The 15,230-nt window shown below is 40.4% G+C and overlaps 1 protein-coding gene across 2 annotated transcripts in view; it reads left to right on the top strand.

Annotated features, from left to right (window-relative positions):
* MAN1A2 (mannosidase alpha class 1A member 2) overlaps window positions 1–15,230 on the top strand; it is a 335,006-nt gene that overhangs the window by 201,420 nt on the left and 118,356 nt on the right. For both annotated transcript variants that reach the window (XM_029578469.1, XM_029578468.1), the window contains one exon: window positions 13,629–13,747. In XM_029578469.1, coding sequence (XP_029434329.1) covers window positions 13,629–13,747 — 119 coding nt within the window. The remainder of the gene's footprint in view (window positions 1–13,628; window positions 13,748–15,230) is intronic.

Raw genomic sequence — 15,230 nt, 5'->3', positions numbered from 1 at the left:
ATTCCAGGACCATGATTGGCCTTCACATGAAATTTGAACCTGATCAGCCCACTTCAACGAAAATTGGTCTCTAGACCAACTAATAAAATCTCCTTACAAACGTTTTTCAGATGTGTTGAAAATCATCAAGATGTAAAATATAAATAACAAATAAATAAAATCAAAAGTAAAAAGCGAATATTAGATGTATCTATATGCACATTTTGCACACCTCAGGAATGTGCTGAAAATAAAAATAAATCCATTATCCATGTTTAAAAAAAAATGAATAGATTTTAGAATGCATTTTTATTTTATAATTATTAACCATAATGGATACATATTCCAGAGACTGTTTTTGACATAGATCCTCCTTATGGCTCCAGTCAAGAGCCATTATATTCAAAATATTAAGAGCTATAAAAAAAGAAAAGATTTTCACCTCATAATATTGTTAACATGGAATGTTCTGTGCATTTTTGCCTTGTGGTCAGAGGATAAGGATTTTATTAATACAGTTGGAGGCAGTTCTTGTTCTGAAGGTATTACACTGCATGCACACTCCTCATCAAAGTAAAGAATCCAATTGCATAGTCCTGTAGTCTATAAACTTGTATTTTTATTATTAGATAATGAATTGAGAGCTGTTACTAGTTTTTCTCATCAAGATTTTCTCATCATGATAATATCCACTGAGCCAGCCATTTGTACACTATATGTTATCACAGACTAATCTTATGCTGCTTAATTGCCCATTGGAATTGTTCCACACTTCAAGTGCCTAATAACACTTTCCTCTGTTGATCTTTTCCTGGGCAAACAGTTGAAGCCATGTTTAAGAAAAGAGCTTGAACTTCAACTGGGAGCATTATAAGCACATGAGAACTATGAAAGTCAATTGAACAGCTGCATTGTTCATTTCTAAAAAATGTTTTAATTGTCTTGGTGTATAATTTAAATACTATTCAATGCTGTTTCCTTCATCACATTATTAGATAGGAACAGACGTTTATATCTGATCCCTTGATTAGCTCTGTGTTCCAGTATTTCTTTCAAAAACCATCCTTGCCTCATGACCTTGCTGATGCTTTTTCATGCTGCTGAGTCCTTATAGGATTGAGAGCCTACTATGTTTTGCTTTATTGATTAATTAAAGACCTAGAAATAATGTCAAACATTAGAAGGGCAGTTTTTAGCAAGAGAAAGACCCTATATTCTTCTCATCTTCCTTTAGCCTTTGAAGGAAAGGTGAATAGTGTAAGAAGCCACAATATCAAAAAATAATTTGCCTAGTAAGTGAAAAAGCTAATAGTTTGTATGTTGAAGAGAGAAAATCTCTTGAGGCCTTGAGCTTTTCAATCCTGTTACCACACAAGAATCATAGCATTATTAGACATAACATATTGAAAGATGGTTGAATTAGCACAAGCTTGAAGCTTGCAAGTAGTCATCACCAAGGCTTTAACTTTTGTTGCTGTCCAATCATTCACCTCTCATTGTTACTGCTTGACATTTCTGAAACATTTCTAGACATCAGGTGTTAATGCTTGTGATAGGTGAACAAACATAGTAGCATGAGCAGAATTCTTGACAATGGTGTCACTGATCACAATTTTCAGACTTTTGGTGATTCAGCTGGCTGTTTCGCTAACAGGTGAGAGGATGATGGGAGAAAAACCTATGGAAGACTGTTTTTATTTGTAGTGCTGACCATGTGGAAAGAGATTAAGAATTTGATGCAGAGCTTGCTGGAAGAAACGGAAGAGAGTTTCATAAATCATCTTAATGTCTAGCTACTGGTAGATATGCTTCCAAGGGCAGAATCAGATTTAGCTATGCCAGGTGACAAAGAACATTAAAAATCAAAGAAAAAAGGTTTTCGTTCAAGATTATAAAGATAGAATGTTTGACTTTCTTAAAAAATGTTACATGCAGCAGAGGATTTTAGTTCCTGATGATTGGCTCTATATACTTGTGGAATTATATGAATATCTTCAAAAGGTAATTGTCTGGCTACATAATGACAGGCATTTCAAGTTATTTAGTCTTTTGAAATGCTAGATAAGAGAAAATTATATTCCAAAATTGTGTTGAAATTAAATTGTGTAATCAAATTAATTGATGGTACTGATTATGGTGGACCTTTCTGGCGGTTATTACTATATGCAAACCACCTTAGCAGAGAAAGTGGATGTTTATGAAAGTTTTTCACAATGATAGTTCTTGGGATAGATTGCTGCTCATGTTCAATCTTCTCAGTTCTAGAATTTAAAAAAAAGTATTTTTGCCTTGGAAAGACAAAGTTGGTAAAGTACTAGGAAGTTATAGCTTCTGCTCTGAGGACTGGGGCTAAATATAGGAACAGTTTTTCTGTTTGCTTTAAAAATAAATTAATTAAATTTTTGTCCCTTTTTTTCTTCTCATCTGCTTGAATCACATTCAGTATGAAATATAATTTTTGTATGTTTATGGTTGTACATCGCCTTGGTTATTCCTGTGGGATTTGAAGCACAGTTTATAAGTAAATAAATTATTAGCTCCATCAAGCTCTGAAGTCTTGTGCCACTGTCTTATTTATTGGGATTGCCACTACTTTTACATGCTAATATCTACTTTCTGACTACACTTATTCCAGTAAATAAGACAATGGAAAGGGAGCTTCACTGGCTTCTGACAGAGCAAAGAATGTAAAAGTAGTGGCGAATCCCAATAATAAGACAGTGGAAAGAGATGATAATGCCACGGTACTATAAAAGTGTAAAATGTATTGTACTTCCTGTTGCTTGGTGATGGGTAAGACTTAACTGTCACAAAGCATTTTGTATTTTATGCTTAATAAAAAGATTTGAACATAATGCCACTATACAATGAAGGTGATAATGCCACTGTACAGCTCCTTGGTGAGACATCTGGAATACTATGTTCTTTTAACAGAAGCTTAGGGGTAGCCTGCACAGAGTGGCAGTTGCTGCTACACTTAATAGAAGGCTTGGGGATTTGTTGTGCTTTGCAGTTTGGCTAGCAGTTTCCAGAGTTAGCAGAAGGTGTGTTTTATTTCTTAAGAATGTTTGATCTGGGGACTTCCGGTCATGATGTAGGTCTGGTAGGAAGCTCTATGTTAGAGCTCCAAGACACCCCTCTCCCTACCTTGCTAAAATAAATGTTATTGGGGCCCGAATTTCCTTCTGCCCGCTGCAAATCCATTTCTCTTGTTGTGCGGCTCTGGGCTGTTAGCCCAACCACCACAGTGCAGAAAACCAATGAGCCATAGAAGCGTTCTCTGTGGCCTGGAGAAAAAAAGCAGAGCTCCTAAGATGGCAACGTGGCTGATGGTGTCAAAACGCTTGTGGCTGTATCGGCGGAGGCACTCCTGCAGATCTCAAACAGTGTATCCGTGGTGCTGGATGAGCGGTTGATCAAGATTCAAACTTCCATGGACAATATCAAGAGTAGTCTTGAGGGGCAATCAAAGCACTTGGACCAAGCAGAACAGTGCATCCCAGACCAGGATGATTGGCTTGCAACAGCCGAACTCCACGTGGCCGAACTGCGTTCACAACAAGTTATGCTGCTGGACAGGCTGGAGAATCAAGAAAATCAAAATCATCGGAACAATGTAAAAATGAATGGCTTGCCTGAATCTTTAAAGAAAGAGGAGCTTTATGATTTTATTGAAAGATGGTTGTCTGACCATGTGGGCCTATAGTGCTTCCTGGAGAGAGTATGATGCGTGAACGTATCCATCGAATTGGCCCACCGAGAGATAAAGATAAGCCCCGTCCTGTTGTGTGACCAGTTCAGAATACGGGCCATAAGTCACAGCTACTCTGGGTATTTCATCAACATGCAGCGGTGGAGTTCCAGGGTCACTGGATTCTACTATTCAATGACTTTTCAGCATGGGTCACTGCGTAAAGGAAGGACATGGCACCAGCCTGTTCAGAGCTCCACAAGAGAGGAATACGCTTTGCCTTGCTGTTCCCTGCCAAATTGCGTGTACATCATAGCAAGAAAGTACTTTTCTTTACTAAGAAGGAGGAGGCAACTTTGTTTCTGGCTACCTTGGACCATGGCAATGTGGAGTGAAACAGTATGGTTCCAGCTTATTCCGTCTGGTTAATGTTAGGCCTATTCACATTTTGGAATTCAGTGTCTCTTTATTATGTGTTTTCTGAGAGGCAGCCCTGGCAATGCGTTGGAGTTCTCATTTTCTTCTTTACATCCTGTTTGCTGTGGATGGAGTGCCTTATAAAGTTGGATGCTCTCTTTTCAGATATCTGGCAAGGGGAGAACCTCCCCCCTTATCTCTTCTATTTTTATGCTGATTTTTTGTTTCTTTTCTAGGCCTTGATGTGGGACATTGTTTTGCAAGCAGCATGCTGTCAGAGGTCTCCACATTTTTATGTTCTCACAGTGTTGTTGATGTAATATGGTTCTTAAGAACATAAGAACATGCCATACTGAGTCAGACCAAGGGTCCATCAAGCCCAGCATCCTGTTTCCAACAGTGGCCAATCCGGGCCATAAGAACCTGACAAGTACCCAAAAACTAAGTCTATTCCATGTTACTGTTTCTAGTAATACCGTAGCAGTGGCTATTTTCTAAGTCAACTTAATTAATAGCAGGTAATGGCTTCTCCTCCAAAAGCTTATCCAATCCTTTTTTAAACACAGCTATACTAACTGTACTAACCACATCCTCTGGCAACAAATTCCAGAGTTTAATTGTGCTTTGAGTGAAAAAGAACTTTCTCCAATTAATTTTAAATGTGCCACATGCTAACTTCAAGGAGTGCCCCCTAGTCTTTCTATTATGTGAAAGACTAAATAACTGATTCACATTTACCCGTCCTAGACCTCTCATGATTTTAAACACCTCTATCACATCCCCCCTCAGCCGTCTCTTCTCCAAGCTGAAAAGTCCTAACCTCTTTAGTCTTTCCTCATAGGGGAGCTGTTCCATTCCCCTTATCATTTTGGTCGCCCTTCTCTGTACCTTCTCCATGGCAACTATATCTTTTTTGAGATGTGGCGACCAGAATTGTACACAGTATTCAAGGTACAGTCTCACCATGGAGCGATACAGAGGCATTATGACATTTTTCATTTTATTCACCATTCCCTTTCTAATAATTCCCAACATTCTGTTTGCTTTTTTGACTGTCGCAGCACACTGAACCGATTTTAATGTGTCATCCACTATGACGCCTAGATCTTTCTTGGGTGGTAAAACCTAATATGGAACCTAACATTGTTGTTATGAATCCAATGCTGGATACTCCTGTTGGAGGAGGAGTTGGCAATCTGTAATGGATCTGCTCCTGTGGAAGGAGGAGTTAGCAATCGTATATGGTCAGCTCCTGTAGAGGGAGTAGATAACAATCTGTTGGGGTTTAGACTGCGGAGTTAGCAATCTGTTAGGAATCTGTTGCTGTGAAGACTCCTGATGGGGAATGAGTAGCAATCTGTGCCAGCGGAGTGCTTGGAGAGGACACTCAGCTGTAGAGGAATGTAGATAGGTGACTCCTTGGGCCATTGGCAGATGACTGTGCCCCCAGGAGGATATCCTGAGAGGGACCACCAGCTAGGCTTGGGTACGGAGACACAGATAGTTCTTTTATTAGACAGGTTAGTAGAACCACCAGAGGTGGCAGTAGTGAGCTGATATGCCTGGCAGGGCTGAAGTCCCTCAGGTACTGGAACAGCGATCCCAGGGTTGCTGAGCTGTAGAGAGACTATAGATAGTGAGTAGACAGGATATGCTGTGTTCATAGCCAGAACTAGATGACAAATCTCACAAGGTCTTAAAGAAGCTCAGTAGCTGGAAAGGGTTAGGCTCTCGAGGAGCGAGTACCTGGTTCCTGGGAAAGCTCTGCGATAGCTTCTAGGCAGTAGAGAATCTTCAGAGTGTCCAGGAGCATGGGCCCTCGAGGAGCGAGTACAGGTTCTTATCTGCAATCTGAAATAAAGAAAAGAGAGTGAGGCCCCCGAGAAGCGGGTACCCCTGGTAAGTCAGAGGAGGCAGAGTAGCTGGATGAATCCGTAGCGAGTCCGTATTCTTGACCTTGTCCTTGCTAACTCGATCTGTTAGCGAATGTTGAGACCTTTTATATTGGAAGCAGATGACATCAACTCGGGGATGCCCCCGATGTTCGCGCCCTTGCTGGTACATCAATCGGAGCGCTCGCGTCCTACGTCATCAGGCAAAATGGCAGATCCGCAGTGTCGAGCTGGTCTGGGGACACCGGAGGGAGACGGCATGGAGACGCTGCGGCAGCAACTGTCCATCAGACCCGGAGGGAGTCGCTACAGAGGTAGAGAGGGCGAAGTGAGGGCGTTGAGCAATAACGGACACAACAATTGTGTAACTTAGCATGGGTTATTTTTCCCTATATGCATCACCTTGCAGTTATCCACATTAAATTTCATCTGCCATTTCGATGCCCAATTTTCCAGTCTCTCAAAGTCTTCCTGCAATTTATCACAATCTGCTTGTGATTTAACCACTCTGAAGAATTTTGTGTCATCTGCAAATTTGATTACCTCACTCGTATATCTTTCCAGATCATTTATAAATATATTGAAAAGTAAGGGTCCCAATACAGATCCCTGAGGCACTCCACTCCCTTCCACTGAGAAAATTGTCCATTTAATCCTACTCTCTGTTTCCTATCTTTTAGCCAGTTTGTAATCCACGAAAGGACATCGCCACCTATCCCCATGACTTTTTACTTTTCCTAGAAGCCTCTCATGAGGAACTTTGTCAAACGCCTTCTGAAAATCCAAGTACACTACATCTACCGGCTCACCTTTATCCACTTGTTTAACTCCTTCAAAAAAGTGAAGCAGATTTGTGAGGCAAGACTTGCCTTGGGTAAAGCCATGCTGACTTTGTTCCATTAAAACATGTCTTTCTATACATTCTGTGATTTTGACGTTTAGAATACTTTCCACTATTTTTCCTGGCACTGAAGTCAGGCTAACCAGTCTGTAGTTTCCCAGATTGCCCCTGGAGCCCTTTTTAAATATTGGGGTAACATTAGCTATCCTCCCGTCTTCAGGTGCAATGGATGATTTTAATGTTATTTATTTATAACTTTTTTATACCGAGGTTCAGGTAACAGAGTTACTTATCACTCCGGTTTACATTCCAACAATATAGGTTACAAATTTTTACTAATGATGGGTTAAACTTTTTATAGGTTAAAATGATAGGTTACAAATTTTTACTAATAGGTCTGAAATTTCATTTTTTAGTTCCTTCAGAACTCTGGGGTGTATACCATCCAGTCCTGGTGATTTACTGCTCTTCAGTTTGTCAGTCAGGCCTACCACATCTTCTAGGTTCACCGTGATTTGGTTCAGTCCATCTGAATCATTACCCATGAAAACCTTCTCCAATATGGGTACCTCCCCAACATCCTCTTCAGTAAACACCAAAGCAAAGAAATCATTTAATCTTTTTGCTGTGTATGGAGGTTTTGGGTCATGGTTTTTGTGGGGGGGAGGGGTAGGTCCCCAAGGGAGATCCTTTTGTGCAGATGGTGATGGTTTTTAGTTACTGCGGGAGGGAATTTTGTGCCTCTTGGAGCGGGAAGGAGGAGCTGTTATATTTGGTGATTTGGTATGTGGTGATGTGTGTATGATGAGGCATGGGGGGAAGGCAAAGGTCTTCATGGATATCTTGTATTGGGGGAAGACACTGAAAAGGATATGTTTCCAAAAGGTCCTGAGGCTTAGGCTGAGAGGCCTTGGGGCTATAGTTTTATTTTGTTTACTGGGTCCACTATGGGCCTACATGATCCATGTTTGATATAAGTTCTCATGGCGAAGGTTAAAGTTGCTTCCTTAAATGTTGATGGGATCCATTCTCCAATAATAAAATGGAGGAAATTATATTTCAATGCTTGCACTTCCAGGTAGTGCTCTTACAGGAGAGACACTTGTCAGATGCAGAGCATGCAAAGTTGAAAAGGTAATGGGTGGGGCAATGTTTATATTCCTCCTTCTCTTCTAGAAAACGGGCAGTTGCTATTCTCAAACATAAGCAATTGCCATTCCAAGTTGAACACTTGGTGCAAGATAGAGGGTAGTTTTGTTGTGGGGGTGCTTCACCAGAAGAAAGTTGCATTTTGTAAACTTATATTCGCTTAACGTATATTCTCACAATTTTTTCACCTATTTGGTAGGCTTGCTTGTTAACCTCTCAAACTATAGATTAGTGGTGGGGGGAGATTTCAATATTGTGACTGATAAGAGGGTTGATTGCAAGCTTCCCAAACGTGTAGACAATAAAGATAAGGGGATGGGTCTTAACTTTCTTTGTCAGAAATTGGGGCTGCTAGATGTCTGGCGGGTCTTACACCCTGAGGAACAGGATTTTACTTTTTATTCTCATCCACATCAGTCTTACTTCAGACTGGACTATCTCTTGGTCTCTGATACACTTTTCCTGAGAACTAGCGAGGCCACTATAGGCACCATCTTTCTCTGACCATGCCCTGGTTTCTGTACATGTTGAACTAGGGAAGGTGCAGCATCCCTCCTTTTCATGGTGCATGAGCTCTGAACTGACACGCAGCTTTTCATGATTACTTGAAGCTGTGTTGGGGGGATTATTTAAAGTTTAATTCTACGGGCACAGTTTCGCCTTCTGTGCTGTGGGAGGCTGGTATTGTGGTAATGCAGGGGCACATCATTGCTTATGTGGCAAAATGAACAGAATTTGAAATGCTGACATTTTGCGCTTAACTAATATTTTAAAATCTGCCCAGTCCCAACATAGGCTCGATATGTCAGATTCCACTAAATTTAAGGTGGACCAAGCACGAGAAGCTTTGAAATATTTATTGCATCAAAGGGCCTCTAAAGCGCTCCGATTTTTCCAATATCAAATGTATAAATTTGGCAATAGGCCAAGCAAGCTACTTGCCAATTTGGTCAGGGTTCGTGGTCAAAAATCTTGCATTACTGGCATTAAATTCAGTTCTGGAGCACATAAATCTTCTCAAAGTGACATTGTTACGTTTTCTGGAATACTATAGTGCACTGTATAGCGGGAAGCTTAGGAATGTGGGGGCTTGTGATTCCTTTTTTCAAGGTTTTCCCTGGCCCAAGATATTGCCGGCTAGAGGAGAGTCCCTCAATGCGCCTATTAAGGATGGAGGAATCTACTCCGTTATTCAAGGGTTGAAATTGAGGAAGGCTGCAGGGTCTGACGGGCTGGGGACTGAATGCTATAAAATTTTGTTGTTCCCAGTACGACCTATCTCGTTTCTGTAATGACTTAGCCTCCACGGGTTACTTGACCCCAGACATGAATCGGTCTGTTATTGTGGTATTGCCTAAAAAATGAAAAGATCCCTTGGAGGTAGGATCTTACCATCCTGTTGTTTTTGATTAATGTGGATATGAAAATCCTGGATACAGTTCTAGCTGCTAGATTTAAAGATGTCCTCCCTCGGTTAATTCATCCCAATCAAACAGGATTCATGAAAGGTAGACAAGGAGTGAAAAATGTACATCTGTTGATTACAGTGTTGGGCTTGCACCTCTGCAGCGGAGTGTGTGGTCCTTAGCTTAGATACAGAGAAGGCATTTGATTCGCTTTCCTGAGATTATGTTTTGGGTATTAACTCAATACTGCTTTTCTGGTAAGCTTTTGGGGTGGTTAAAAGTTATGTACAGTAACCCAAGTGCATGTATTTTAATAAATGGAATCCTTTTGGAGTCCTTCCCTTTACAATGTGGGGTGTGTCAGGGGTGCCTCCTTTCGCCATCCATGTTCTTCCTGGCGATTGAACCTTCAGCAATACAGTTGAGGTGAGAATTGGGTTTCAAGAGCATATATATAGGTGACCATGTTTGCAGATTATATATTTTTGTGTAGCAGCATATCTATTATTCACATTTTTTCCCAGTTTCATATAATTGCAGGTTTAAAAATTAATTTTACTAAGTCTGAGGCTCTACCGCTCAACCCCTGTTTGAAGGAAACATAGGAGGGTCCTTTCCCTCTTACTTGGGCTGCTGACAAGATAAATTATCTGGGAGTGTGGATCCCTAGGAACTTGAAATCTTTGTATGAGATAAATATTAAAGAGATTGTTATAAATATACAGTTGCAACTGTTGGTGTGGCAGTCCCTTCCTTTGTCGCTTTTTGGAAGGTGTGCGCTTTTAAAGATGATTGTTCCTAAATTACTGTACAAGCTGCAAATGCTACCATGTTGGCTTACGGCAAGGGATCTGAATAAGTTGCACTCCTCTTTCTTGTTTCTTTGGAGGGGTAAAAAGGAACGAATAAAATACGCTAAATTTGAATGTTCTAAGGAAGTGGGGGGAGTGGACCTCCCCAACTTGCGACTGTATAATGCCGCCTGTCAATTGCGATTTGTAGGGGAGTGGTTAACTGATATATTCGTGTTGTGAAGCAGACTTGTTAACTAGTATGCTGGCTCCTTGGTCCCCCTTGTTTCTCATTCAGGCCCAGCCTGGGGAATGGCGATAACTGATGTTTCCTAGGACTTTGATATACCCATTTCTGCAGGCTTGGAGATGACAGTAGAAAAAGTGGGGTTTGGGGGTGCTACCAGTCCCTATTACTTCTGTTAGTAGGCAATCCAGGTTTTCTTCCTGGTCAGGTATATGGCCCTATTTTTTTCTGGGTGGGCTAAATTGGGAATCCATTTTATTCTCCACTTATATGAGAAGAAATCTCCGGTGATTGTTTTGTTTACTTCAATGACCCAAAACACAGATTTCACCTCAACGTTTTGTTGCTTACTTTCAAGTCCGTCACTGCTTGAGCTCCTTTAAATGGGATGTCGAATCTTTTTCCTCAGAAGTCTCTTTTGCTGAAGCTGTTCAAGATATATCACTCAAGAAAAATTCTATTGCTGGTTGGCATAAATTGGGCAAGCAGCAGGTGCCGTCCAGACTCCTTGAGTCTCTTGCTGTATACTGATCCACTGCCTTGGGTGAATCAATTTCTGCGGGTTTTCTGTCCGATTGCTTCAAAGCAATGCATTGTCGTAATTCAGACTTCAGTCTAACAGGCCAATACAGTACAGTGCGCTCCAACACTGTTAACCCGCGTTTGGACGCACTAGCTTTACCCCTTATTCAGTAAGGGGTAATAGCGCATTGAAAACGCGTCCAACCCCCCCCCCCCCAGACTAATAGCGCCCGCAACATGCAAATGCACGCGATACAGTAAGTAAAATGTGCAGCCAAGCCGCACATTTTACTTTAAGAAATTAGCACCTACCCAAAGGTAGGCATTAATTTCTGCCAGCACAGAAAAGCAGTTTTTACTGCTTTTCTGTGCACCCTCTGACTTAATATCATGGCGATATTAAGTCGGAGGTCCCAAAAGTTAAAAAAAAAAAAAAAAAAGTAAAAAATTTAAAAAAATGTAAAATCGGCTCGCGGGTTGAAAACCGGACGCTCAGTTTTGCTGGCGTCCGGTTTCCGAACCAATGGCTGTCAGTGGGCTCGAGAACAGATGCCGGCAAAATTGAGCGTCGGCTGTCAAACCTGCTGACAGCTGCCGCTCCTGTCCAAAAAGAGGCGCTAGGGTCGCGCTAGTGTCCCTAGCGCCTCTTTTTACCGTGGGCCCTAATTTAAATATTTTGGTTTACTGAATCTCGCGCACAGGACACTGGCCTGTGCGCGTGCCGGGAGAGCGGGCGCTCCCCCGCGAACTTTACTGTATCAGCCTGTAAGGGAGCTACAGTTTAATTTGTTGCACCATGCTTACTTTGACGATGTGTGGAGATATCGTATGGGTCTGACTTCCTCCCTACTGTGTATTAAGTGTGGAAAGGAAAATGGATCCTTACTCCACCATTTTTTGACTTGTTCTAGTCTGAATACGTTTTGGAGTACAGTGCTTACTGGTACTGTACTGGTATAGAGGCTTTGAAAAATGGCTGCTTTCTTTTGTCTAGGGTATTAAAAGGGACAGTGAATAACTGTACACCACGTGATAGATTTGCCCAATTTGCTTTATTATTGGCATGTCGTAGTATTCTGTCTGTATAGATAGAAGAAGCCTTGCCCTCTCCGATATCCTGGCTTCAGCGCATGGCTCTAATTATGCAAATAGAGAGGTTAGATGTCACATTTGGGAAAGATAGACCTGATACGATCTATTGTACCACCTGGGCGACCTTATTCCAGCTATTGCCCTTAGATATTCATCAGGGTTTGCTGAACAATGGATACAAGGTTCATTGGTCAAGGAAGTCCTAAAGGTTCTTCTTAAGGGAATCACCGTTCATTATTCATTACTTATGTCTTCCTCCTCTTAAGGTGATCTAACATGTTTTGGGGTATGGGGAGGGGGGAATAGGTTCATTTAGACTCCAGAGTTAGTGAATGGGGATAGAGGGTTAGGTTACTGGGTTGGGATGTATGTGGTTGGGTGCAGTGTGAGTGTCATTCTGGGAGAGGATCCCAGACACTTTGAGGTTGGGGTAAAATTGAAAAACGGGAGAGGGTCGCTTCTTGGAATTTTGGACAGCTCCATCTGGGAGGTTTGGGATACTTGCTTATATGCCATGGCTGTGTATTATATCATATTGTTAATTGCTGATTTGCTATTGTTAATTTCTGATTTGTTCCATGTAAATGGCCATGTTAACTGTTCCTTGTAAACTGTTCCTTGTAAACTGTTCCTTGTAAACTGTTCCTTGTAAACTGTTCCATGTAAACTGCCACCCGGCAGTAATTATTACTGTTCTCTGTGAACCGGAGCGATATGTATTGTATACAGGAGCTCCGGTATATAAAAACCATAAATAAATAAATAATAAATATTGTTAATTGCATATCTTTCATATTCTGCTTTGTATCCCAACTGATTACTCTCTTTGACTAACTGTTTCATGCACAATGTTTGGCATTTTATTTGAATCCTGTTGGACGTTCTGTTATCCACATCTCCCTCTATTTATAATAATTATTTTGACCAAAAAAAAAGAATGTTCTGTTTCTTTTTTAATTATGTAGTTTTGCTCTGTAAACCACTTAGAGCTGTATATTTTGTGGCTTATAAATCTCTAAATTAAAATAGGGAATGTGTGTGTGTTAAGAACTACAGAAAATTACTTCTGTTAAATTTTTATTTGCTATTCTAGTAAGAAGGTTATAATATGCCTTGTGTAAGATGACTGAAAATATTGGGTTCCATGACCATTGTTAGGTGCCTGATGGAAACAAGGCTTTACATGGGTCTGCTTGCAGATCATAATTTAGCAGTTCCTGAAAACACTCTCTTCATGGATCAAAGGGAGACCTATCATGTCAAAGTGACAGGTTTGAATTCACATTCAAGAAAAATACAAGAAATTTCTAGCACCTAGTCAGAACTAATTGCTGTCACTGCTGTTGACAATTGATCAAGTACATTGTTTGTGTCTTGGTAATGAGAGATTTTTCTTTGCTACTGCTAAAGAGAGAAAACTAAGGAAAAATGTCTGCTGCTGTCTGTCTAAAGTCAATATTGGATTTATTTAGTAGTTGAAGATAATTGAGAAAATTGAAATGGATGAAAACCATGTTCTGTTACATGACATTTTCTTTGTTTTTCATTTGTCTGTCAGAAAATGTTATGTTAAATTTAATACTTTTTTCCTTTAATAATAGGGAATGCTCAGATGGGTGCAACTATAGTAGATGCATTGGATACACTTTACATCATGGGTCTTCTAGAGGAATTCAGGGAAGGACAGGAGTGGATTGAGAACCATCTTGAATTCAATGTGGTGAGTAACACATTTCCTGTTTTTCACTTTTCTTGTAGGATCTCATTCAGAAGAATGTCCATTTCTCAAGGTCATCTCCATAATGACATTGTCATTCCTATTTTATTGCAAGTATACATTCACTAGGCCTTTTGGGTGGCATTGGCATGGTTGTTATAGTTCTTACAAGACCTATTTGGCACAATTTGCTTATCAAATGTTATTGATAGTTGTGTGGAACAGTGAAAAAATGACTTCTCAAACTGTGATCCCTCTCCCCTACCTGAAAATTCTGTTAATATTTTGAATAGGTGATGCACAGCTTGTGCTTCACAAGCCATTTTCACTTTATAATAACTTACAATTCTACATGGACAGCCAAAAGCTAGCATTTCCGTCTGGAGCAGTGAGTGCCAAACATTGGACTATTCTGCTGAACCCATTAAAAGTTTCCCAAAGGAACAATGTTGGGAGATAATAAACAAAAACCCTTGAACCGTAGAGCCAGTGCCAGCACAGTGTAATGCTTTGCTACACTTTGTACAGTATCTCCCAATATATGCTGCAAATGAGTTTTAAGGTTCATTTTCTATGGTTTTGTTTTAAGAGGAAAAATCTACTTGGCCTGAAGACAGATCTTTCTTGCAAATGGAAAACAATTATATCGGCAATCTAAGCACGATATTCACTGCCAAAAGCTTTCTTCATAGTCTGACAAAATGTTTTAGGCTCTGGTACAACATATGCTTTGCTGCAAACCTTTTAGCGTGCACTCTGGAAATGAATCTGTCTGAGCCGTACATTACAGCAGTGTGAATGTAGAAAGCATTCTGGCTATTTTGGCATTTGCATAACACGCAAATCTGCCCCAGTTTGATTTTAGTAATCAAGTATCATGCATGGAAAGTGCTGGCTGCATTTGAAACTCTAAGCAAAAATAGTTAGCTAAGTTATGTGTACAACAATGGACATGTTTGCTTTGTTGTGGGGTTTGTTTTTTTTTTTTTTGGCATAACACAGCAAAAGTGCTTATCACAGGAATTATGCTGTTTTTACCTAATAGACCTTATTTAGTGAAGATAGTATTTCTGCGAGCAGAGAATGGGGAAGAATATTTTGATTAATACCCAGTGCATGATGCTAAGAATACACTAATTTCTTTTAGTTAGAAATGGCAAATAGGCTGAATGTCAAAGGGTTCTGTCAACTTATCACTTTACAGTGCACCCAGTCTGAGCCAAAATCATATTATATTAACCTTAAAATGTATTATTTAGCTCTGTTGATATGATTCCTTATTGTGAAAGAACCACAGTAAGTTCCTGGCATGGCCTTTGAACTTCATTGAGGGGGTGGGAGGTTATGAAATGAGGCTGGGGATGTCTAGACTTTGGAGAGCTACAAGGAACCTGTTCTTCATGGAATAACATTTGCCCCCAGTAGAGTTGGTGGGGGCAAAAAGGTATTGAAATTGAATAAAGTGTGGAACAAGCAGAGAGTATAC

The sequence above is a fragment of the Rhinatrema bivittatum genome, chromosome 15 (genome assembly GCF_901001135.1).
Source record: "Rhinatrema bivittatum chromosome 15, aRhiBiv1.1, whole genome shotgun sequence".
Lineage (NCBI taxonomy): Eukaryota > Metazoa > Chordata > Amphibia > Gymnophiona > Rhinatrematidae > Rhinatrema > Rhinatrema bivittatum.
The sequence above is the reverse complement of the archived record's forward strand: the minus strand, read 5'-3'. Positions and strand labels throughout refer to the sequence as shown.